Source organism: Juglans microcarpa x Juglans regia, chromosome 8D (genome assembly GCF_004785595.1).
Source record: "Juglans microcarpa x Juglans regia isolate MS1-56 chromosome 8D, Jm3101_v1.0, whole genome shotgun sequence".
In the NCBI taxonomy this organism is placed as follows: domain Eukaryota; kingdom Viridiplantae; phylum Streptophyta; class Magnoliopsida; order Fagales; family Juglandaceae; genus Juglans; species Juglans microcarpa x Juglans regia.
In genome coordinates, this window is record NC_054608.1 from 4435803 (window position 1) to 4462622 (window position 26820).

Here is a 26820-nt window from a genome sequence, read left to right on the forward strand (position 1 = left end):
TATCATTTAATGTCTCATCATAAAATGATAGAAGGATGATAGAAGTTAAAATGAGAAATAGATTTTTTCATCAAGAGGTCCCACCAGTCCTAGGGCCGTAGAGGTGTGGTGTGTGTGGTGTACATGACTACATGCAGTAATCTCTAACTCTGGTGTTTCCTATGTCGGCCACGTTCCTCAACGATGATCCGACCCTTTTTCCCAATTTTGCCCTCCACCAAATCCACAGGCCCCACCATTCTTACAAACGAATGGAAATATTTCAATCAGATATCATGATCAGACACTGATGGTTCTCCCGGATCTCTCCCCACGTGGCAAAAACAATTCCATTTTTTTGTTTTTGTTTTTAAAACTCTAAATTTAAATGAAAATTAAGAAAAATAAACACAAATTATATGTATAGTATTATTTTTATTGATATGAAATAATATTAAATACTCACTACATAATTACGAAAATAAGACTCAACGTAATGCATGTCTCGGTTGTATAACATTTATTGAGACATTTCATATTGTTAGAAAAACTAACTCGGATAATTATAATGTCTTGTTTGGATAGTAAAAGTATTTTATTTCATCTCATTATTATAATTTTTTTAAATTTTTATATAAAATATAATAAATAATTTACTTTTTTTAAATTCTAAAATAATAATAATATTAAAAAAAATAATATTTTAACAATATTTTATTCAACTTTTAATGTTTATATAAAATTATTTCATTTCATCTTATTATTCAAACCGCACCTAAATGATATCAGATTATTTTATATGTCTATTTATATATATATATATAAAATTATGACATGGAATTAAAAAACATGTATCTCTACCTACGAATCCTTGTTTTTTTTCTTATATAGTATGTGTTGCATGTGAGGTCCGACATAGAGATAAGCCGAGTGTGAAGGAGAATCTGCCACCAAATGAAAAAGAGAATCTCCAAAGGTTCCTGAAAGGAAAATTTCTAATTTCATGGACGTTTTCTTCTTAAATGCATTTTGATCCATTGAAACTCAATCTCATATGCTTCATTTTCTTCCATTCATTTGCTTTAAGGGTTGGCTAAAGATTTACCCCCTGTTTTTCTTTTTATTTTCTTATTTTTGTAGACCAGATTGTTCACCCTTGAACCTGTCCCTTTCCCCTGTAGTTGCGCAGTCAGCCACCACCCACCACCTCTCCACCAGATCCTGGACTATTTTTCCTTTCCTTTTATCTTTTTTTCCTGATTTTCCCAAATGTATTTGTTGTTATGAAATTTGTTTTATCTGCATTTTTCTTGGTGCTGAGAATTTTCTATATTTATCAACAACCCACCACCCCATCCTCTCACTGAATCAACAAGCATAGAAAAATAGAACAAAGTTTGCAACTTTCTTTGGTTCTCACCAACCGCACTTCGATTCTATTTTGCTGTGTTTTGTTACTTTTGTCTCTGTTTCTCTTTGTTTTGCAAAACTCATATCAGAACGCGCACGCACGTTCTCTCTCTCCGCCTCTCCGTTCATTCATGGAACGTGCTCGGCGCCTCGCGAACCGGGCGATTCTGAGGCGCCTGGTCTCAGAGGCCAAGCAGAACCGCCAGAATGGATCTCTGATGCAGAGTCCATCGCCGGTGTCCTACACACCCTCGAGGTATGTTTCGTCCCTGACACCTTATGTTTTCGTACGTAGAAGCTCTAGATCGGATTTCGCGCGTAATGTTGCTCACGGTGTTGGGTCTCAAACTCGATCTATCTCGGTCGAGGCGTTGAAGCCCAGTGACACTTTCCCACGCCGCCATAACTCGGCGACCCCAGAGGACCAAATTAAAATGGCTAGCTTATGTGGGTTCGATAATCTTGATTCGCTTATCGATGCCACCGTTCCTAAATCTATAAGAATTTCATCAATGAAGTTTTCTAAGTTTGATGAGGGGCTAACCGAGAGCCAAATGATTGAGCACATGCAAAATCTGGCCTCAAAGAATAAGATTTTCAAGTCGTATATTGGTATGGGGTACTATAACACTTATGTTCCGCCGGTGATTTTGAGGAACATTATGGAGAACCCGGCATGGTACACGCAGTACACCCCGTACCAGGCCGAGATATCTCAAGGGCGTCTGGAGTCTTTGCTTAATTTCCAGACTCTCATTACGGATCTTACCGGCCTTCCCATGTCGAATGCTTCATTGCTTGATGAAGGAACGGCCGCTGCTGAGGCAATGGCTATGTGTAATAATATTCAGAAGGGAAAGAAGAAGACTTTTATCATTGCCAGTAACTGTCACCCGCAAACTATTGATATCTGTAAGACTAGAGCTGACGGTTTCGATCTTAAAGTTGTAACTGCAGATCTTAAGAATATCGATTACAAATCCGGGGATGTTTGCGGTGTTCTGGTTCAGTATCCGGGGACTGAGGGTGAGATTTTGGATTATGGGGAGTTTGTTAAGAATGCTCATGCTCATGGGGTTAAGGTTGTTATGGCAACAGACCTCTTGGCATTGACAATGTTGAAGCCGCCTGGTGAATTTGGGGCAGATATTGTTGTTGGTTCAGCTCAGAGGTTTGGGGTCCCTATGGGGTATGGAGGTCCACATGCAGCATTCCTCGCCACATCCCAAGAGTACAAGAGGATGATGCCGGGGAGAATCATTGGTGTGAGTGTTGATTCTTCAGGGAAACCCGCTCTGCGTATGGCAATGCAGACAAGGGAGCAACATATCCGTCGGGACAAGGCTACCAGCAACATTTGCACCGCTCAGGTACTAGACTATCATTTAATCTGATTTCCATTGTGATTTTCTGTAAAGGCTGCTTATAAGTATATATGAAAAGTCTTATTTTTGCTGGGCTTAGTTACAGAATCGGGGTCTCCCTGTTCAATGCACTGGCTTTCTTGTTTTAATAGATGTACTGTTTTATATAGGCATTGCTTGCAAACATGGCTGCTATGTATGCTGTTTATCATGGACCTGAAGGCCTTAAAGTCATTGCCCAACGGGTTCATGGTCTTGCTGGTGCATTTGCCCTTGGACTGAAGAAACTTGGGACAGCAGAAGTTCAGGGCCATCCCTTCTTTGACACTGTGGCCGTTAAGGTTGCTGATGCAAATGTAATTGCTGATGCTGCTTACAAGAGCAAGATGAATTTGCGGGTTGTAGACCCAAAAACTGTGAGTGGGAACCCCTCAGCTGAATTAATTAATTACCTATAAGTCTACATGATGAGATTAATTGGGTGTACTTGCCTTTAGATCACTGTTTCTTTTGATGAGACTACCACCTTGGAGGATGTTGATAAGCTTCTCAAAGTTTTTGCTGGTGGCAAGCCCGTGAGTATTGTTACTTCTTTTGCATGGTGGTGTCTGCAATTGATGATTATGATTCCCCTATTTAAGACTAATGTTTATTTGTCAGATTTCATTCACTGCTGAGTCTCTTGCACCAGAGGTTCAGACTGCAATTCCATCTGGGCTAATAAGGGATAGTCCATATCTCACCCATCCAATCTTTAACACGTACTTCTCTTTTCTGAAAATTTGTATTTGCATGGTTGACAATTCAGGACAAATCCTGACTTTTGTTTTTTGTTTTTATCAAATAGATATCACACTGAGCATGAGCTGCTTCGATACATTCATAAGTTACAATCCAAGGATCTTTCCCTGTGCCACAGTATGATTCCATTGGGATCTTGTACAATGAAATTGAATGCAACAACTGAAATGATGCCAGTGACATGGCCTAGCTTTGCTGATATTCACCCTTTTGCCCCGACTGAACAGGCTCAGGGTTATCAGGTAGTTACAATACTTACCATGAGAAAAAATATCCAGTTGTTTTCTTTACCCAAACATTCTGGATTAGTTTGTTGTATGTTTCTATATATAAACAAGCAAGTTGACAATTTGTGTTGATGAAAAATGGTTCCCAGGAAATGTTCGACAATTTGGGTGACCTATTGTGTACCATCACTGGGTTCGACTCTTTCTCCTTGCAACCTAATGCAGGTGCTGCTGGAGAGTATGCTGGCCTGATGGTTATCCGCGCATATCATATGGTATGGTGACAACAACCACGTTTAAATGCGGTTTTCTTCTGATTGTATTAAACAAAAGAGGCATTTGATGCTCTCTCTTTAAGGCTCACTTTCAACACAAAACTCAAAGTAATCACCTAAAAGGCTCAACCAAAAACTCTTGAATCTCAATATTTTTTATTAAGTAAAAGCTCTTAACTCAATATTAATATATATATGCCCCTAAAATGCCTACTGGGTGAGGCACACCTTAAATTTCGAGTTTTGCTCTCTCTCTCTCTCTCTCTCTCTCTCTCTCTCTCTCTCTGTGGGAACTTTGATTTTAACAGAATATCTGACTTACTCATTAGGGCTTTTCATAGTAAATATTGAAGGTATCCAACCATTTTAGGAACTTTTTACCTATTTTCTGTGACCAATTTTGATGATTGAAATCACTTGTCAAAAAAAATTTTGATGATTGAAATCTAAAATATGTTTTTTTGTGTGCATAATTGTATAGCGTTATGTTCCTTGCATATTTAAATTAAGGGAAGTTTTAATCATAGTATATCTTGCAATAGCAAACTTGCATCATTTTTCTGCCGCAGATTGAAAACTCCTCAGATCTCATCCTGCATATTTCCTCTTGAAAATTGAACTCATTGGATATTGTGTAAGGATTATTCTAACAACTGATCATGCTGACCACTCTGCTGAATGAACACCATAGGCAAGGGGAGACCATCACCGCAATGTGTGTATTATTCCTGTTTCAGCACATGGGACAAATCCTGCTAGTGCTGCTATGTGTGGAATGAAAATTGTCTCTGTTGGAACTGATGCTAAGGGAAACATTAACATTGAAGAGTTAAGGAAGGCTGCTGAAGCTAATAGAGACAACCTTTCAGCTCTTATGGTAAGTTCATTATTCATCCTATATTGGAAACCAAATATATTATCCAATAAGATTAAAGAAGATGGAGAACTTTGTTCTACTCTACATTCATTAGCTTTGGTGGACATTATAGGTCACATATCCTTCAACGCATGGAGTGTATGAAGAAGGTATTGATGAGATATGTAAGATAATTCATGACAATGGAGGTCAAGTATACATGGATGGGGCTAACATGAATGCACAGGTCTGCAATTCCCTTTATCTTCTTTGAGTCTCGATGTTAGTCATTGAGTACATAATCCAGTAAAAAATATCAACTATTGCTTGAATTGTCTAAATCCATCTTCTCTTTTCTTGCATTCTAATAGTCTAGCAAAACACAGCTTTAGTTCTAGTTTTTTATATTGGCTGATGTTTCAGTTCTTCAATTGAATCAATTCATATTCCCTGGGTTTTCACTAGACAATTGCTGTTTCATTTGAGTTTTGTTCTACAAGTACATTTGTGCTTATTGTGGTAGTGCAGATTTCAGTTTCTTTGTATGCATTTAATCTCTTGGGTGTATATTGGTTTACTTTCAAATTGAATCTAAAGAATCTTCTTATCCTCCTAGGTGGGACTGACAAGCCCTGGTTGGATTGGAGCTGATGTTTGCCATCTCAATCTCCATAAAACATTTTGCATTCCTCATGGAGGAGGTGGTCCTGGCATGGGTCCGATTGGTGTGAAGAAGCACTTGGCACCATTTTTGCCATCACATCCTGTGGTGATTGATCTTTTCATTTAATAACTTCATACACTCATCCACTTGCACTTGCACTTACAAACTTGTACATACTTGTTAGGCTTATATTTGCACAGACATGTATGCGTGAGTGCACACTTGTATGAATGAATAGTCAGAGCATGAGCTCATCTCCATTAATCAAGTCACACTTTGGTGATTATTATCTATATACTCTGCTGTTACGGATATCTCTTGTCAATCATTTATTTACTGGGCTGTGTTTTTTCTCGTTCAATCTCTAATCTTGCTTTGGTTTACTTCTAAGGTACCCACAACTGGAATACCTGCCCCAGACAAGCCTCAGCCACTCGGTACAATTTCTGCTGCGCCTTGGGGCTCTGCACTTATCTTGCCAATATCATACACATATATAGCCATGATGGGGTCTAAGGGACTCACTGACGCATCAAAGATAGCAATTCTGAATGCCAACTACATGGCAAAACGTTTGGAGGTTCCGGATTATTTCTTATTCATTCTATGCCTCACTTCTGGAAAATCACTTTGTGCTATAAAACCTGGTAGTTCTATGCTCTGGTCATGTCTGTCTGTGAAAAGAAGAACGACAGTCATTTGTTTTCCTAGCAAGTTCCATGATAATGTGGCAGATGATTGTATTGCTTCTTAAATAAGATGTGTGTGACCAGTGCATGGAACCCATCCATGTGTTTTAGAAAACTTTTGAGGTTTTGAGTTATTACTCTTTTTTGCAATTAAAGTTTCAATAATTTTTCTTAGTTTTCTCATGGTGGCATATTGCTTTGGCTTCTGCAGAACCATTATCCCGTTCTTTTCCGTGGTGTCAATGGAACAGTTGCCCATGAATTCATTGTTGATTTAAGAGGCTTCAAGGTAGTTTTATTTGTTGTTTTTTTTTAATAGTTGTCTACTGTTTCTGTTTTGGGAGCAATAATAAAAGCATTACTGCAGAATACCGCTGGGATAGAGCCTGAAGATATTGCCAAACGTCTAATGGACTATGGATTTCATGGACCAACAATGTCATGGCCAGTTCCAGGCACACTCATGATTGAACCCACTGAAAGTGAAAGCAAGGTATGCCCCTGTGGGAGTCCTCTCTCTTTCATACCACCCTTATCCTCTCTTCTGTTTTTTATGTTTAAGTAAATTTAAAATCTTTTGCAGGCTGAGTTAGACAGGCTTTGTGATGCTTTTATTTCCATAAGAGAAGAAATTGCTCTGATTGAGAATGGAAAAGCTGATATCCACAACAATGTCCTGAAGGTGAAATAGCTAATTTGTTTCCACTCCTGCAATTAGTTGTCTCTCAAATTTTAAATTAAGCAGACACCCAATTTAATTTTGATCTTTATCTTTGCATGATTCTGGATGCATCTTGATATGTATAGATAGAATTTAATAAATGAACTTCAAGAGCAAATATCTAACAAGTGCAAGTGCAGGGAGCTCCTCATCCACCATCCCTACTCATGGGAGATGCTTGGACAAAACCATATTCTCGGGAATATGCTGCCTTCCCTGCTTCTTGGCTCCGTGGTGCGAAGTTCTGGCCTACTACAGGTATCAACTTCCATCTTTATTTAATATTATAATTCTGAAATATTTTTTGTTTAATGCCTTTCCCCATCTTTTATTCTCTTTCTTATGTATGAACTGGTATCCTTTCGGACTGACCTGCTATTAGAAAAAAGTACTTTTAAGAGTTTTCTTAAGCAACAACAAAAATACTTTATCAATTAATATGCATGATATTATTACTGATTCCATTCACTTTCAACATATATTTTAACTATTTTAAGACGATCTACTTAGTCGATGATTATCATCAAAAGTTGCAACTCCTAGAGATGATGACAAACCTTAAATGCTCAATTTTAACCTGTAGCACTGAAGTAAACATTTCTTTAGAATGCATGCATTCTGCTGTAGGTGCTCTTAATTTTACTTAATGCTGAATTGTTTTTGCGCTGTTATCTCAGGACGCGTAGACAATGTGTATGGTGACCGCAACCTCATCTGCACCCTTCTCCCAGCATCACAAGTTGTTGAAGAAGCAGCAGCAGCCACTGCTTAGTCTCTTCAGTACCATGCTCCTTGCTCCAAGGTTTCTTGACGAAACCATATTCTTCTCCCTCATTTGTAAATAAATCTCCTTCTTTACAGCTGGTGACATTCATTTTCACAAGACAATATCGATGATCAGCTTTCCTAAATAACAATTGTTGCTAATTGCAACTTGAATGGAATGTCGGCAATTCATATTTGCTTTGTTCTTGCCCTCTAGGGACCTAGCCAATAGCAAACAGAATCCAAATGCTTAAACTTACTTAAAAGAATGCTAATTGTGGTTCTTAATTCATAAAGCCAGGATTGGATTAATGTTCATTCGCTCTGCTCGCAGAGCGGCATATTGAAAAAAAGAAAAGCGGATTAGAATCATTATCGGTACAGAACAAACTAACTAATTTCGGTAGTGTATAGGATAAGTTGCTATTCTATTATATTGAGACTGGAAAAAATGGGATCAGATGAAGAGTGCTTGACAAAAAAGTGGAGGGCTTGAGAGTCATAGAAGAAACGGCACTTCCAGAGTATTTTCATTAGAAAGGATATGATGTATAGGAAAAAAAAGCAAAGAAAAAGGAGAACAGAAGAGAGGGTCTAAAGAAACTAGTAATGGTTAATGGTAGTGAGCAAGATAAGCTGCTCATCAGCATCTACCAAGCTTCCCCTGAATCTTACAAAATAGCCTCTTTTAACTCGTCTCCTCAGCAAACTAATTGGAAAAAGTATAATACGAGAAGATTCTATTGACCCCCCTATCAACTCACCAAGGCACTAGCCAAATATTGAAGAACCTTCTCTCCTCCTGTTGGTTGTTGTTGGCAGCGGCAGTGGTGGTGATGAGTCAAAGCAAGGGAACATCAAACTCATCGAAGGTTGCTCCGGGTTAACTTAGAAGATCTCCGAGATCGGATCAGATCCGGCAATGGCATCGAACTCTCATTACAATTATCCGTCTTCAGTTTTTCCACAACCGGCCCTAATCACCTGAACCTGGGGATAGATTGTTGCAATGGCTTTATAAAAGCTCCACCATTTTTTAAGTATTGAAGTGTAGTCAGCAAAAGGATTTAATATCTTGCAGAAACTATAGATTTTCAACCTAAGCCGGTTCATTATTATCCAGAAAGTACGACAATGTACCTTGTTTGAATTTTCTTTTTTATTTTCTCGGAAAATGCTTGGTTTTCATTAGTATAAAGGAAATTGGTATAAGGGAATGGGATGAATCCCAATACAACATCAATCAAAATACAACCAATTTGGTTTAACTATCCTAATCTAAGGTTTTCAATGCAACAGTAAAAGCCACGAAATACAAGTCTCAAATATTCAAGTTTTGCGCTAGACCCCACTATAAAAAAGTGTGAAAAATTTACTTTTAAAAAAAGTTAGTTTGCCTACTCTACTTGATTGCTAGGAAAAAAAATTTTATTTTTTATTTTTTTACTTAATAATTAAGGAAGTGATTTTAAGTATATTAATATATTTCTTATTTTTAAAAAATATTTAAATGTATTAAAAAAATGTGAATAAAAAAATAAAAAAAAGTTACAAAAAATAACTGTCGGCCAATTAGAGCGGACTACTCTAGGCGGTAAAGTGGCCTGACTCTTTACTTTTTCTTGATAAAATTCATTTTTTTATAAAAAATTTTGCGCAAGACTTGTGCATTCTAAACTCATCCTAGCGTTAATAATCAAGGACAATCTTGCCTCAAAACAATGCGCAAACCAATGAGAGTGTGACCATCCTATTTACATATCAACTCTAGAAAGATAAATAAAAAATAAAAAATTTAGAAACATATATAGTACCTGCCATAAGTTTATTTGCCGGAATAAATGCATTGATCTAATCGATAAATGTGACAATAAAATTTGATAAAAACTAAGAACTAGAGAATTTTAGGTAGAAAAAGTAAAATACTCCAAAACTGCGGTACTAAAAAAAGCTAATAAGATCTCAAATAAATAATATTATGACTAATATTGAGAAGCAAAAACTTGATAAGTCCCACTCAATATAAAACTTACATGTTTATCCAATTCTCCCTTATATATGAACTCGAGTTGTGCTATTTAAAGACTTTTATACCACACACAATGCATGTGTCATAATTTAATTTAGAAAATAAATTTAAAATTTATCCACGTGTTATGATACGTGGATTGTATGTAGTGTAAAGATTTTTAAATAGAATTATTCATATGAACTATTTCTTACTTATTTTTCTTCCACTCAAAGGCTTGTATCAAGCAATTAAAAAAGAGTAAGGATACACGCACAATCATTTTTATAATTCTTTATACGACCATGTTTTAAAATGGAGAAATAATATTTACAGTCATAAAGTGTTTACGTTTCGCACATTCTCTCTAAAAAGAGGGATAGATCTAGAACCCATGTAAAAAATTATTTTTTAATAGTAGACTTCACTTTCTTTTCAAAAAGAGTGTCTAAAGTTTGTATACACTAAAACTGTGTCTAACATTACTCCTTAAAACGAAAATATTTATATAAAGTAATATTATTTTTATAAGTTAATTTATAAAAATACCTATAATTTAAAATATAGTTATATAAATAATTGCAAAATATTAATATGTCTATAATTTTCTATTAAAAAATTGAAAATTATTATTGTTAAATAATTACAAAAAAGCAAGAAGGAAAGCTTACTATTTCCTATCACTCTTTTACTTATTTTTTTAATTTTTATTTTATTTTTTTATTTAATGGTTAAGTAAGTGGCTATTAGTGAAATTATATATTTTTTAAATTTTTTTTAATGATTAAAGATGTTAAAAAATACTTAAAATAAAATAATAATAAAAAATAAAAATTTTAAATACACTAAAAAAAAAAAGTAAAAAAAGTAAATCTATCATTATCTTAAATATAGAAGGTGCTGAAAAAAGGACAAGAAAAAAGAATACCAATTGGCCGTGGTTGCGTGCCGAAAAAAAAAAAAAAAAAAAAAAAAGGGTAAGGGGATAGAATTACAAAGTACAAGTCAATTGAACAGCTAGCAAGTCTCAGACTCTCAGCACAAGTCTCTCTCTCTCCTTCTGTCATTTATGTAGAGCCATAAATCTATCCAATTCCAGTCCTAACAGGCAAACAAAGAGGTACCATTTTCTTTTCTTTTTTCTACCTTTTCCATTTCAATTCTCATTTTAATTTTTTACACCAAATCGATGTTTCCATTCTTTCGATATTCTAAAATCTCTATATTATATACTATTTTTGTGACATAATTTAATGTAAAATTTAAATCTTATAATTTATTATTTAAGTGATATATATAGTGTGTTATATATACCGACTTTAAAAATAAAATAATTATATCAAGCTATTAAGATTAAATTTAACTATATTTATGATATCGCGGCTATAAATATAAATATATATTTGACTTGGTAGTGTATGTGTGTGTGTGTGTATATATATATATATGAAGGTTTATATTTTTATGGATTGGTTTATATAATAATTATATGGGTTTTGGGGATACACAATATAGAATGCATTGGAGGGAATTGGTGAGCCGTTAATTTTATAGTCTTTGGAGTTGTGTTAGCTTGACGAAGAAGGGTGCGCAGGTTAAGCGAATCTGCTTTGTGCCTAGTGGGCGTAGGTTAGGCCAGTAGAGACGCACAGAAAGAAAGAGAGAACCCTTTATGCTTCGAGAGAGAGAGAGACATACAGACAGAGTCTCTGTTCCTTAGAGGATCGATGTCCAAAATGAAGCATCTACTCAGAAAGCTTCACATCGGTGGTGGACTCAATGAACACCAGAGATTGGCCGAGTCCCGACCCACAACGAACCCGAGCCCCACTCAGAGTCCGAGTCCGAGTCCGAATACGCCCGCTTCGTCTTCTTCTTCTTCGGGGCCGTCTTCGACGGCCTCTGGGCCCGCCACAATGGGGAGAATCGGGGCCGATGAATCAGTCGTCGATCGGACGGCTGGGGATGGCGGTGGCGGTGGTGGTGATGGCTGCGTGGATTTCAATTTCATGGAGGAGGAATTTCAGGTGCAGTTGGCCCTAGCGATTAGCGCATCCGATCCAGATGCGCGCGAGGACTCCGAGACGGCTCAGATCGATGCCGCCAAGCAGATTAGCCTTGGGTGCTCCGCTCCCGTCTCTGACAGTCAAGCCATCGTCAAGTTTTTATCGCTTCGGTATTGGGTAGGCCATGACTTCTGATTCCCAAAATTCTCAATTTCGTTCTTATTGCAGTTGTTTCTGAATTGGAGCAAATTAGGTCTGTTTGTAAATTTTGTGGATCTTGTCTTCTTGATGGGGTACCATCTATTTGCGTTTATTCTTGGATCATTTCGTTAATTATGTTAAAACGTGTACGCTATACCGTGGGCATTTGTGAAACTTTCTTGTTAGGTATATGACTTTGGTGCATTAGTGTTGGAATGATGCTTTGCGAGTTTCGGATGAGGAGGGGTGGCTTGATTTTTGATTTGTGGTGCCTTGTTTATACTATGGTAATCATTTACTTTACTTGAAAAATTTAAATTCTTTTGCAAACTATGGTGAGTGAAGTTATAAATTAATTACTTGTTTCCTTGTATTTCGTATCCAACTTTGAAGCTGTTTTCTTGGTCTTGCTTATGCGTATTTTTGTACAATTACCTATAGTTGATTGCTCTCGTTTTCTGGTTTTGCCTCATGGACCATGCTTTATCTTGATCTAGTTTTCAAGATTTTGATGAGATCATTGTTCACTTTTTCTATACCCTCAACTTTGTTGATGAGAAATTGAGGAAAAGTAAAGAAACAATATTCTGGCGATCTATATTGTTGTGATAATGAGTTCCTTGTCTTAAGTAAGTGAAATAGCTTAATTTTTTATGACATGGAACCACAATAAGGTAGGGCCCTTTGGACACACCCTTGAGGAATACAATATTTCACCTGCCAGAACTGTGTATCAGGTAATCCAGGGAACTCCTAGTGTGGAGTGAAATAGCTTAACTACACCATTTTAGTGGAGGGCTTATTCTCTAGGAACTTAGATCATGAAATTTTAGTGTCGAAAGACAGATGTCTTGTGCTGAATTTCCTATTTTGTCAGCCGGATAATTTTTTTATATTCTATATATTAAATGTTTATAGCTAATTTCTTAGTTGTCTACGTGCAGATTCTTATTGGTTTTAACTGGGGAGAGAGATTTTTCTAATAAATTTCCATTTTCCTTTCATGCAGAACTATAATGTAGTAAGTTATCATGAAAAAGTGATGGATGGTTTTTATGATGTATATGGCATTACCTCAAAGCTGGACACACAAGGGAAGATGCCTTTGTTGGTGGATCTTCAAGCAATATCCATTTCAGATAATGTTGACTATGAAGTTATTTTCGTAAATCGCTTGGTTGATCGTGAACTTCAAAAGCTTGAGAAGATAGCTTGTACCATATCCAAAGAGTATCGAGTTTCTGAACAGGGCCAGATTTTAAGTGGTTTGATTCAGAAAATTGCCGATCTTGTTGTTGATAGAATGGGTGGTGTGGTACTTGATGCTGATGAAATGTTGAGAAGATGGAACACAAGGAGTTATGAGTTACGGAATTCTCTAAACACAATTATTCTTCCCCTTGGATGTCTTGATGTTGGACTTTCACGCCATAGGGCCTTGCTATTTAAGGTTAATCATCTTTTGACTTACCTTACCTAAACTAAATTATGAAGAAGAAAATTATGTATCCTTTAACTCACCTCAGACATCTTCATTGCTTAATTTCCACTGCCTTCTTTTATTTAGAAAATATTCCTTCTTTTGGTTACCTTTTGTTTTAGAAATTATTTATTTGATGCTTGCGGTGCTAGGTACTAGCGGATAGGATTAATCTTCCATGTACGTTGGTCAAAGGAAGCTACTATACAGGCACTGATGATGGAGCTGTGAACTTCATCAAAATGGATGATGGAAGGTGATAACCTGCAGCCATAGTTTTTCAATGCTACAAGTATAAAATTTTCTCTGAATTATGTTTAAGTCAATTTTGTGATATGGACGCTTTAAATTGGCTTTTTGCATAGGTCATCGATGCATGTTAGGTTTTTTTTTTTTTTTTTTTTTTTTTTTTTTTTTTTTTTTTTTTTTGAGTTAACTGTCAATATTTCTCATGTGGGACTGCAAAAGGTGCTTGTAAAGTCCCTATTGGGCTGTACCAGGGGCTTGGCATGGAAACCCGAGTTCATTGAGGTGGGGATGACAGAGGGGTTATGGTTGTGTGAGGCCTACTTCCTATTTTGTAGAAATTGGTGTCTTAGGATAAAAAAAGTAAAGGAAGGGGGTAAATGATGCAGGTTGAGCATACCTATACGATGGTAATATCTATATTTTGGATAGTGGCTGCAAACCTTGGCAGATGCACACTTCAAAATTAGTATTAGTTGCTAACGAACATGAATTCCTTGAGACATTTCACATACTGTAGTTCTCTTAAATTTTGAAGCAGGAATAATTTATTTTTATGCCATATGAGAATTCATCTGTCACTAGTATATATTTAATGCAGTAATCTGTTTTTAGATTCTTAACTCGTCTTTAGTTTTTGGGTTTTAGTTTTCCTTTATAGTCAAGTAGACATGATGTGAAATGCCACACGCTCTGTTTTTTTTTTTTTTTTTTTTTTTCTAATTTTTCTCCTTCCATTTCATGCATATGTGTTGTGTAACATAGGAAAATGCAACAAACATTAAGATTTTTAGGGAATGATTAATGATTGACATAATTATTTGTTGATTTGATGCAGTGAATATATAATTGATCTCATGGGTGCTCCTGGTACCCTAATTCCTGCTGAAGTACCAAGCAGTCAGCTCCCAAATCCTGTCTATGATGTAAGGAGCTATGCAGATGTCATTGGAATACCCACTGATGTGTGTTTGATGGATAATGAAGGAAACAGAAAGCTGGTACCACCTGATCTTGATAGAGTTTTTGAAATTGTTGGTTCAAAGTCAGACGAAGCTTCAGTTGTAGGCATGCAAACAAAAGAAAATCAAACTGAGATATTTGAAAATCAATGGGGCAAGCTTCTTCCATCACTGCAGAAAACATGTGAAAGCTCATCGGGCACATGTGGAAAAGCATCATCAGCACAGAAAAAGAAAGTTAAGGATGTTTCAAAATATGTAATCAGTGCAGCCAAGAACCCCGAGTTTGCTCAGAAACTGCATGCTGTTCTGTTAGAGAGTGGTGCATCGCCTCCTCCAGATTTGTTTTCAGACATAAATCCACATGATCTGGGTCAACAGAAGTTGGTTGGACAAAATGATCTGGTGAATGCAAAAAATGTAGACAATGAGGTTCAATATGAACCTGATAAGTTTTTGTCAAATCTGGAGCAGTCCCTTGTACCCAATACTGAAATGGAGCCTTTGAACAATGTCACTTGTGATAGGAAACAAAAACTATCTACGCAGAGGTTATCCAATCAATCAAAAGAATTGGAGACAACTTCCATTATGTCTGATGTTTCTTTGCCCTCTGAACCTACAACTCAGGGATTTGTGCTTGTTGGTAGTGGAAGTAATGACCCCGTCTGTGCTGATGCTACAGGTGTAAATGCGGTTACTCTTAACAATGCTGAAATGGTTGCTAGAGCTCTGCATGATACTGCAGCTGACTCTTGCCAAAGACAAGTTAATATTGCATTAGTCAATGATGATCAACAGTGCTTTCTGGATAAGATTAGAAGAGATTCTGCTGACATTGAGTTGGGCAAAGAATCTGTTATGAAATTAACAGAAGCAGCCAACACCGGTCTCTTCATTGCTTCTGATGCTCATGGTGAGGGTACTAACCCAGTGCTGGGGGAAGTTGCAGAATGGGAAATTCCTTGGGAGGATCTACGGATTGGTGAACGTATTGGTATCGGTAAGTTTTTCCATAAACAATGTTAATGTTTCATGTGTATGTGTTTAGATGTGTTCCTTTCCATTTTGGTTGGTACTGAAGTTTACTGGATATCTTGATTCTTTAGCTATTTTTTTCCTGAATAACTGAAAAACATTCTTTGTCAAAATTTTGTTTAGAGGCCCAATTTTAGGATAAAAGGGCAAACTTTTCACTCTTGTTAAGATTTGAATTGAGACCCACCCCAAACACTTGAGAGTCAAATGTCATACCAAATAAAAGGAGTTTTTTTGGGGGTTAAATCTTGTCTCTGATTAATGTTGGGACTCGTGACGATGACAGCGACGAAGCAAGCGCAACCTTCTCCTCGGTCGTATATGGAGGTGCTGCAGAAACCAAGGCAAGCCTGCTCTCGAGGTCCTGTAGCTAGCTCTGGCCTGCGAGGTGGTGTCACCGCTTCTGAAGGGGCTCAGCGTAGTGGGGATGGTGGCAGGGGTGTTGTTGGCCTTCTTAATAAGGAAAGTATTCTGCTGGCTCTGTCAGAGATGCAATCACAGGTAGAGGAATTGCACTGTAAAATAATGGGTTTGAAACGGTGCGTAAAGGAGGATCAAGGGGTGGAGACAAAACGGTGCGTTGAGGATTTTGAGAAGTGATTGAAATGGTGCGTTGAGGGGGTGGGGATGGGTTTGGGTCAGGGGGATGGGCTCGTAGGAAGGAATCACAGGGGGATGGGATTGCTGGAGGTTGGGCCGGACTTGGTGAAAGGCCCGAAACGGGTTTGGAAGGTAAAGGCCCAAAATGGGCATCTCTGTGTATTGGGAGAGTTGGGGGAGGCCAGCACATTGGCGCCACCCCTTGCATAGAAACTGTCGCGGGTCCTCGGCAAGTCATCTGGTGGTGCGTCGAAGCCTGTGATGTCACCGGAGGAGGAAGAGGGTGAAATTCTATTTTGCACTCTGCTGGCTGTGGTGGTTTCGCAGGCGCAGAAAGGAGAAGAGGGGGAAAATATGGAGGAAAATACAAGAGGTGATGGGCTGGAGTACGTTGGTGAAGAAGAACTTGTCGAGGAGACACAGATCAAGTCGGCGAGTCCTGGGATGAAACAGAACAGCTCAACGAGTTCTGGGCTGCCATGGAACATGCCGATGGAGGGAGAAGAGGTGCTTGTAGTTGAGGATCTTGTAGTTCTGGAGAGTGGGACTGAGATGGAGAAAGGGGATGTGGAAGGGGAAGGATTGGTGATCCTATTTAAGTCTTTTGGATCAGTGGGTGAGGAGCTTGCAGGGGAGGACCCTTCTCCGATAAGTATTATGCATCCTCCACCTACTGACTGGGTAATGAAAAAGGTGGAGGAATTGCAGAGTTGTGTGGGGATTTCGTGAGAGGGCTATACAGATCAATTTAGGGCACAATTAATAGCCATTAAGGCAGGCCATTACCAACAGGGAGCAAGGCCAAAAAGAAGTAGGGAGTTGAAGCGGCTAGATTGGTCTATCAACTATGATGGCAAAGAGGGGAGTGCAAGCCGTGGTAGGAACAAAGGAAGGGCTGGAATAGTTGATAAATGAAGCCCAAAATTGTTAGGGGGTTGAATAAGATCAACAAACGTGATTCCTGCTTGCATTATGTGGTGCTTGTGGCAGGAGCGAAATGAGAGGACAAGATAAGGAGAAATCTACGGCGGAGCTAAAAGTTTTCTTTTTTAGGACTCTTATGTACTTGGGCCATTGCTGTGGACTTTAACGGCATGAGATCCATGTTTTCTTAGATGTGCCTTTGTAGATAGAGCATAATGCTTTGTAATTGGCAGTGTTGCCCATTCTTGTTAATAATACTTATTTTATTTATAAAAAAAAAAAAAAAAAAAGATCAACAAACGCCTCCAAATAAGATCTTTGTTAAGACAATGGAAGGTGGACATTATTTGTTTGTAGGAAACGAAGTTGAAGCTTATTTCAAGAAGAACTATACGGAGTATTTGGAGCTGCCAGTATGTAGGATGGTCATACTTACCTTCGAATGGTGTTTCGGGTGGAGTTTTAGTTATGTGGGATAAGAGGGTGGTGGAGAACATTGATGAATTTGTGGGAGAATACTCGGTGGCGTGTTCTTTTAAAAGTTCTGAAGATGGTTTTGTATGGGCCTTTGCTAGGGTTTATGGCCCTAATTTGGATTGCAAATGACGGTTGCTTTGGGATGAGCTTGCAGGCTTATTTACTTGGTGGGAGGTTCCTTGGTGTATTGGTGGAGATTTTAATGTGACAAGATTTCCCAGCGAAAGATTAGGGGAGGGGCGACAAAATCGTGCCATGGTGGAATTCTCGGATTTAATATTCGAGCTAGAACTCATGGACCTACCTCTCATGAGAGGTGATTATACTTGGTCTAATAACCAAGCCTGGTCAAGGCTGTACAAATTCCTCATATCTCCTTCATGGGAAATGCAATTTCTAGATTTATGTTAGAAAAGACTTCCTCGGGTATGCTCTGATTACTTTTCCATAATGTTAGATTGTGGAGGAATTCCAGGGGTAGATGACCTTTCAAATTTGAGAATGTGGTTAAAAATGGAGGGGTTTGTGGATGATGTATTGTGTGTCAATGGCTCATTTCTCGGTTTTGGTAAATAGTGATCCTATGGGTTTCTTTAATAGTTCGCGGGGGCTATGACAAGGGGATCTACTATCACCACTCTTATTTGTCCTTGTGATGGAGGCTCTTAGTAGAATGGTGTCGGCTACCGTAGAGGGGTTTTTTTTTTTTTTAGGATTTTCAGTGGGGGCTATCAACCACGGCTCCATCGCTATTTCTCATCTCTTGTTTGCAGATGATACGCTGCTATTTTGTGAGGATAATGCAGGACATATTCAATCTTTGAAGCCTATCTTACTTTGTTCTGAAGCGGTATCCGGGTTAAAGATAAATCTTTGCTAAAACGGAGATGGTTGCGGTGGGTGAGGTGAGAAATATTAGGGGGTTAGCCAGCATATTGGGATGTGTGGTCTCCTCGCTACCGTTGAAGTACCTTGGTTTCACGTTGATGCGCAACTTTCAAAGCTAAGACAATTTGGGAGGAGGCGTTAGAGAAATTAGAGCGTAGGCTGGCCGGATAGAAAAGGTTATACTTATTGAAAGGGGGGCGGACCACACTTATTATTAAGAGCACTCTAACCTTCCCACATATTTTTTGTCTTTATTTTCCCTTCTAGCAAGCATTGCATCTAGGATTGAGAAACTCCAACGTGATTTTCTTTTTTGTGGAGTGGACTAGGTGGATGAGTTTAAATTTCATCTAGTTGGATGGGATAAAGTGTGTACTCCTTTGAGAGATGGTGGGTTGGGGGTTCGTAATGTTAGGGCCTTTAATAAGGCTCTATTAGGGAAATGGTTGTGGCGTTATAATCATGAGAGCTAAGTGTTATGGAAAGGGGTGATTGATGCGAAGTATGAGAGTGCAAGGGGGGCTGGTGCTCTAATGAGGGGAGGGGGCATATGGTGTGGGGTTGTGGAAGTATATACGGCAAGGGTGGGGGGCTTTTTTGAGTAATACTAAGTTGTTTTTGGGGGATGGCAGCAGAATTAGCTTTTGGAATGATGTGTGGGTGGGAGATACGGCTCTTAAGGTTGTTTATCCTAATATTTTCAGAATTGCACGAGAAAATGAAGTTATGGTGGCTGATGTGAGGGCAAGTAGACATGATTCACAGGATTGGAATATCAACCTCACTAGGGAGGCACAAGATTGGGAAGTGAGTGCTCTGGTGGATTTCTTTAGCTTGCTGTATAAAATCACTGCTATTGTTCCAGCTGAAGACAAGATGGAATGGAGACCTTCTAAGAAAAGGAAATTCTCGGCATGCTCTTTCTATGACATACTTACAGTTCAAACTAGGCTCAATTTTCCTTGGAATAACATATGGAGGAGTAAAACACCTCCCAAGGCCACATTTTTTGTTTGGACAACAGCTTTAGGGAAGATTTTAACCATAGATAATCTAAGAAGGTGTGGACTTATAATTACGGACTGGTTCTATATGTGCAGAAATAGTGGGGAAATGGTAGATCATTTACTCTTACATTGTGACTTTGCACGGGACATATGGAATTATTTCTTAAGTAGAATGGGATTAGCATAGGTAATGCCGGGAATGGTGGTGGAACTACTAGCTAGCTGGAGAGGGATCACAGGGAAACCACAGATTGCAGCTGTGTGGAGGATGGCTCCTATTTGTATTTTTTGGTGGATTTGGAGAGAGAAATGATAGATTTTTTTATGATCATGAACCTTCCTCGGAGGAGTTTAGGAGTTTTTTTTTTTAAGACTTAATTTATGTGGACCATTGCCTTAGATTTAAATGGTATCAGCTTCCATGATTTTCTTGTAACAGTTTCTAGTTCTTAATTTGGTGTACTCGTATGTATACCTCCGGTGTGCTTGGGCTATGCCTATCTTTATATCAATCACATTACTTCTTACTTATATATAAAAAAAAATGTTGGGACTCGTACACAATTCAACTCAGCCAATTGTTATGAACGGCTCCTATAGGGATTGAAATTACCCAAGTACTTCTATAATGCAGCGGAAATATCTACCAATTCACTCAACAAATTGGTTAGTCGTCAAGCATGCAATTAATTTATTAATAAAGCAATAATATAAAATAAACGAAGTGCATAACACCAAGATTGGTATCGAAGGGAAACTCTTTAAAGAACCTTTTAAATGTAAAACCCTATGGGGTAGCCAAACCCAAAAAATTCAATTTTATTATTTGAAAATCAATTGCAAATAAAGTTCAATTACAAAACCTTTGTCAATTGACACTCTTACTTGACCAGACAAATGACCCATTTGTCTTCTACCGCTGTAGCAGCCATAACCTCTGACGATCTTCAAACATTGGCTTTTCTCCTGGAACTCCAGTGGCTGAAAGTTGACCAATCAATTTTCCGACATGGAGTACGCATGCATTAAAAAAGAGAGATAAAACACTAACACTCAAGTACTACTCTCTGAGAGAAACAATATGAAAATTCTCCAAGGAATTTTCTCACCAAAATATGCATTGGAAAGTGCTCTAGAAAATATGCAGATCTGAATCTCTACTGATCCTAACCAGTAGAATCCCTTAAATAAACTATCAGGAAAGAGTTCCAGTTTCAGTAGGATTCTACTGTCGGATAGAATCTGTCGTGAAGACGTCTCCTGACGGATTACTGACAAGTCGCGATAACTCTTCTCTGCAGTAACTGATTTTTGTTTAGCTTTTGTTCTGGATAAGTGCAGATCCTTATGGACTCGAATTTCACATTGATGACTTATCTAAACAACCTCTAAGACTTCTAGATAGACTCAATGTTGTTATAGATAAAGTCATTAATTATTTTACATTCATCCATAATTATAAACTTAATGATAGGATAAACTCTATCATTTTAGTCACCTAATCCTATACAAACTTATCAACTTAGTCATTTAGTCTTAGTCAAACTTTTACATCTATAGGGACATTGGATATGATTGGAACAACTTATCGAGAAGGTGCTGCTCGGACTTTAAGATCTTTTTTCATGCTGAATAGTGCTCTTTTTTCCTAAAAGATAATCCTTTTTTACCTCTATAAGAGAGTGACGATATCCTAGCTATTAAACATATGTAGATATGTTTTTGCTTTATACACCTTGGAATAAAATGGCGGAAGTGCCGTTTTAACCAATAAGTTTTAGATCTTATGGCTATTTACATTTGGACTGTATTTGAATCTGATTCTACTTGTACTTGACCTCTCATATCTAGGTTTTTTGAATGGTAAGTTACTTGCGCACCTGGTGAGTCTTTAACCCACAACCAAACCTTCCACCCCCACTTTACTAGGGGGACGAGGTGTTATTCCACTCCCTTTTTTTTCATTTGAGCTAGAGCTCATTGGTGAACTAAACAACTGGTGATTATCATATTCTTAACCTTCTATAGTATATGTCTCATAGTTCTACAGTAACTACATTGTTGTCTTAATTACAGAAATTAAATGTTATTGATTTCTGTTTGGTTTATTCTGATGCTCCCTCCAAAAGGCATGCAGTATTTTTTTTTTTTTTGGCAACCTTGCCCTGTGATTGTGAGCTCAATTTCAAATTCAGTCTAGCCAGGCTGAGCTCAATCAATGAGCGCAGCTTGAGCTTGCTTATTAAAGTTAAATTTGAGCTTGAGTCAAGCTTAATCTGTTTTTCCATTGTCCAAGATGCACAAGGACAATGTGAATAAAAGAATATAAAATAACCAGGGAAATCAATTAAAATATGAAAAGTAAGGCCTTTTCAAATGCCAAAATTTCTATTTTCCTTTTAGGAGCACCAACCTGGATTTATGTTTCATAATATGATTTGGTCGTTTGATACCAGTATTGCATAATGTTTTTGGCAGGTTCGTATGGTGAGGTTTATCGTGCAGATTGGAATGGCACTGTGAGTAATATTTTGAACACAAGTGATTTATCTATCTTTTTTTGGTAGTTACTTTTAATTGGGAGCAGAGGGAATTTTTTTTTTTTTCTGGGGGGGGGGGGGGGTGGGTGGGGGGGGGGCATGTTAATCTATACAATGACGGCGATGCTTGCATACATGCCTATGTGTATGTGTATGTATATATTATACACTTTGTTGTTTATACTTATAAGAAAATACATTATAGACATAATTTAATTTCATATTCCTTCAATTTATGAGAAATGTTTTTTGGATTGTATATTTTTTTAACTCATATTTTCAAGTTTTTAAATTTTCGGTGGTATATTTTTGGTATTTTTTATGTATGTATACTCATTTTTTATATTTTGGATGCAAAAATTATGAACTTTAAGAAAATATAGAAACTATTTTTTTCATACTTTGAAGAAGACTCAGAGAACTTTAGATGGGATTAGAAGAAAATTTTCATATTTTTGAAAGATTTTAAGAAATTTTTAAATTTTTGAGATCTATGTTATTTTTTATCAAATTTTATTTGAATTTAAATAGTAATGATTAATTTTGTTTTTGGGAGGCTAGCCTCAACGTGGTTCCACCACTGTGCATGGCCACCTCATCTTCTTGTGAACAGTTAATAGTCTTGGTTTTCTCCATTCTACTTTCACAAATTATGATGGCTCCCCCTTGTTTCCCTGTTTTCCTGTGTATTACCTCCCTTATTTTAAATTGCTTTTGACAATTCAAAGATAATCTTTCTCCCTTTAACAATCCTATATTAAATTAATTTATATGTGTCAGCGTGTGTGTATGTATGTGTCTACATGCACGCATGTTCTCTTCAAACTATCAATGTTACTTTTATGTATTCCATTGTCATTTATATAATGTCATTCAGACGTTTTTTTGGCTAAGGGCCGTTGTGAATAGAATTGGGGTCACGCCCTCTTCTTAAAAAAAGTAAAAATTGAAAAAAATGTCTTGTGGCTTATCAATGCATTAAGGCCCCGTTTGGATTGAGAAGTGATCTTAGCTCCACTCATTTCATCTCATCATTACTACTTTTCTAAATTTCTACACAAAATATAATAAACAATTCAACTTTTTCAAATCTCAAAACAATAATAATATTAAAAAATAATATTATAATAATATTTTATTCAATGCATCTAATACCATTTCATCTCATCTCATCTCTCAATCCAAACAGGGCCTAAATTAAAACTATTATAGGTATTGACCAGTTGCTACTTATATCCATACCTAGTGCTCGGTTGTTTCAAACTTACGGGAGATACATTAGAGTAGTTCAGATAGCATATTTTTGTCCACATATAGCCTTGCCTCTGGTCCATTTAAACCAATTTCTGGCTCTGCCATTACTTTTTAGTCTAGTAGAAATGCTTGTAATTTAGTTTTCTATGGAGCTTCTCAATGACGGCAAAGTGGCAATATATGCAACATTTTTAGAAGCTCTGACAGCTTTTTACCTGGCACTGGTATATTTTTTTAAATGGAAAATCGTTGCGATAGTGTTTCATATCTTATTTCAATAGTGGAACTCAGGGCAACAAGTCTATCAAAATCTTTCCATTGCCTCAGAAGCTTTGTGAAATAAATGCTTCCAATAGCCTGTTTTAATTTAAATTATTGTTCTGTTGCCAATAAAAAAAACTATTGTTCTGTCAAATGATCACGTTAAAGAACTTCTAAGATTTGGTTGATGCATTTTAAGAATGTGTTTGCTCTTGTTGATGTTACATGAATGCTTTCTAGGAAGTTGCTGTCAAGAAGTTTCTGGACCAAGGTTTATCTGGTGATGCATTGGTTCAGGTTAAAAGTGAAGTAAGCAGGATCAACCTTTTATCATATGTTGTTTTCCTAGAACAAGCCAAATATCTAATAAAATTAATTTTTTCTATATTACTGAAGAAATTCCTGCTTGTTGCCTCATGCAGGTTGAAATCATGTTAAGGCTAAGACATCCTAATGTTGTCCTTTTCATGGGAGCAGTTACACGGCCCCCACATTTCTCTATACTGACGGAGTTCCTTCCCAGGTTATTTTCATGCTGTGTTTGGTGTTAAATGGAACAATATTTTTATTGACCTAGATATATGATACAAATTCCCAGTTTACCATGTTCACTTGGATGCCCATAAATTCCTCAGGGGTCTACATTTTGTTTCCTTAACTGAAAATGCATGGCTGTTTGTGTTTATGTGCATGCCAAATTGCTCCAACTTGAATTTATGCCACAAAGCCTGTAGATGACTTCTCCGCCACATAGCCTTTTAAAGAAAACATGTTAGTGTGCAAGTGAATTGCAGTATGCTATATATGAAAATGGCAAAGCCTTAATGCAGATGTATCTTTTTTTTCCTGGAAAAGAAAAAATGATCAAAAACGTGTTGTCTGAGAGATTTCTGAGGTCACATAGTTGTCAATTTTTGCCGAGAAATGATTTCACATCAATGGGGTTGTCCCAAAACCAAAATTCACTCATAGTTCTGTCCACACTTTTGTCTTTTCCCTCAAACTCTGTTTGATATGTAGGGGAAGTTTGTATAGATTACTCCATCGTCCCAATTCTCCAATTGATGAAAAGAGGCGAATGCGGATGGCACGTGATGTGGTATAAGTGGATTAGCTCTTTTTCTTTTTCTTTTTGTATCCCCTTTTGGTTTAGTTCTGTTTTCTTGAGCACAGTTCCCTGATCGTTTGCAGGCCAGAGGAATGAATTACTTGCATACAAGCCATCCTCCCATTGTGCATCGAGATTTAAAGTCTCCAAATCTCCTCGTTGATAAAAACTGGGTTGTTAAGGTCTGCTCTAGCCAAGTTCTGGAAATTAAGAGCTATTTCATGATTATGCTTGTTTTTTTTTTGAGAGAGAAATCAATTGAATCTTCTCTAATAGCTTTTTCCTTTCTGCAGGTTTGTGATTTTGGTTTATCGCGCATGAAGCACCATACTTTTCTGTCTTCTAAATCCACTGCTGGAACAGTAATGCTTCTTATCTATGAAAACTTTCTATGACCTGCCTTTTGTAGTCCTTTCTTTCCTTATTTTACCTCAATCGCACACCTTGTTGCTTGATAAAAATATATGATAATTAACACTGCTGTCGTACTGCAGCCTGAATGGATGGCACCCGAAGTTCTAAGGAATGAACAAGCCAACGAGAAGTTAGTGTCTGGGTGCTTGTACCCTGCTTAATTGCTGGAGACTGGCAGGTGTATATTGGAAAAGTTTCTCTGTCGTAGATTTTGAACATAATCAGGTTGTCTTGTTTGCAGGTGTGATGTGTATAGCTTTGGTGTGATATTATGGGAGTTATCTACTTTACGTATCCCTTGGAAAGGCTTGAACCCGATGCAGGTTGTTGGAGCTGTTGGATTCCAGAACAGGCGTCTTGAAATTCAGGACGAAGTTGATCCAGCAGTTGCAGAGATAATACATGATTGCTGGCAAACGTAAGTTTTAGACCTTGAAATCCATCCTGGATACTTGGTATGATGTGCCACATCACACTTCTTACATTGGGCAGTATATTAATTCCCATCCTGATGAAATGGTGAAATGAAATAATGAGCCAACATTTTAATCAAAATCCTATATAAATTATGCAAGGTATGGGGCTCAGTCAGAATACTGAAACTCACAAAATGTATAGGAAATGTTGAAGTTGTTGATATGGAAACACAAAATCTTGTGACATTAGGTCTTTAGAAAAATCTCACTATGTTCATGAAGTAGTATCAATTATAAATACAAAATTTCATTCATTTGCTTTGTGATGAAATGCCTGGTTGCAATAGTTTAGTATCCTGCCTATCAACTATAATCCATTAAGTTTACCTGTTTGTAGGGATCCACAATTACGGCCTTCTTTCGCACAGCTCTACTCCCGGCTTTGCCATCTTCAACGCCTTGTTGTTTCAACAAATTAATAGACACGGTGACAGATCGCGACGTTGTAATAATAGTTGTTCTTCGGCTCAAAGAGCCAGAGGAGCTGAAGATTTCATATGAAAAAGAAACTTGCTGGATTGGAAAGTGCTGGTTCATTCAAAGTGGGAGTCAGCGCAAGCCATTCAGAAGAATTGGTGTTCCTCCTAACTGAATAGCTGCAAAAGTGCAGTGGAGGAGGAGGATACGATTGAATGTTAGTGGTGTAAGTAGGTAGTATCATTCTACATGTAAGAATGTCCCGGGAGTAGAAGAGGGAGTTTTAAAAGAAAAGAAAGAAAGAAAGAAAAAGGAAAATAATACGTTCACCTTCTGTATCTGTGGAGATCATGTTTGGCCAAGTGTAAACAATGGATCTCTGTAAAACAATTGTGAAAAAGAAAGACCAAAATAGAAAGAAAACAAAAAAAAAAAAAAAAGAGATTCATTTACTTTAGACTTGTTTTCATATTCTGTATTGGTGAAGCTTGGACCCTTGGTTTTAGGTAAAGTCCGTGGTGTAGAAGAGCTCTGACGCGGGAAACCACCTCAGTTCAGACATAAACCCTTTTTAACATTTAAATACTTAACTCTCAAATCATTAAATTCATCTTAACTAAAAATCTCTTTACATTTGAGACTTACAATATTTTTTAACTCAACACCTCTTTACACGTAAGATCAACAACGTTATTTAACTTTTCATAAATACATCTAAATTCATTTTAAGTGAGTTTTACAAAATTTATTCTACCATCTTAA

The 26820-nt window shown here is 37.2% G+C and overlaps 2 protein-coding genes across 3 annotated transcripts; both read left to right on the top strand.

The window, feature by feature from the left end:
- Positions 1-1380: 1380 nt before the first annotated feature.
- Positions 1381-7921, top strand: LOC121243347 (glycine dehydrogenase (decarboxylating), mitochondrial). The gene is made up of 15 exons (XM_041141459.1): positions 1381-2759; positions 2924-3169; positions 3251-3328; positions 3414-3514; positions 3601-3796; positions 3931-4056; positions 4748-4933; positions 5046-5159; positions 5529-5681; positions 5968-6156; positions 6477-6554; positions 6633-6758; positions 6849-6947; positions 7127-7244; positions 7664-7921. Exons 1-15 carry the CDS (start codon positions 1521-1523, stop codon positions 7756-7758), a joined length of 3144 nt encoding a protein of 1047 aa, XP_040997393.1. The 5' UTR covers positions 1381-1520; the 3' UTR covers positions 7759-7921.
- A 3354-nt stretch (positions 7922-11275) lies between these two features.
- On the top strand, positions 11276-26368 carry LOC121243348 (probable serine/threonine-protein kinase SIS8). Of its 2 annotated transcripts, XM_041141460.1 has the most exons (13): positions 11278-11942; positions 12976-13416; positions 13599-13702; positions 14531-15657; positions 22067-22107; positions 23884-23952; positions 24066-24166; positions 24664-24742; positions 24835-24933; positions 25045-25113; positions 25246-25295; positions 25407-25583; positions 25979-26368. In XM_041141460.1, exons 1-13 carry the CDS (start codon positions 11487-11489, stop codon positions 26058-26060), a joined length of 2895 nt encoding a protein of 964 aa, XP_040997394.1. In that variant the 5' UTR covers positions 11278-11486; the 3' UTR covers positions 26061-26368. The 2 variants fall into 2 exon arrangements, with proteins under 2 accessions (XP_040997395.1, XP_040997394.1); XM_041141461.1 differs by lacking the exon at positions 25979-26368 and having other exon boundaries at positions 11276-11942; positions 25246-25343; positions 25407-25543.
- The last annotated feature ends 452 nt before the right edge of the window (positions 26369-26820 follow it).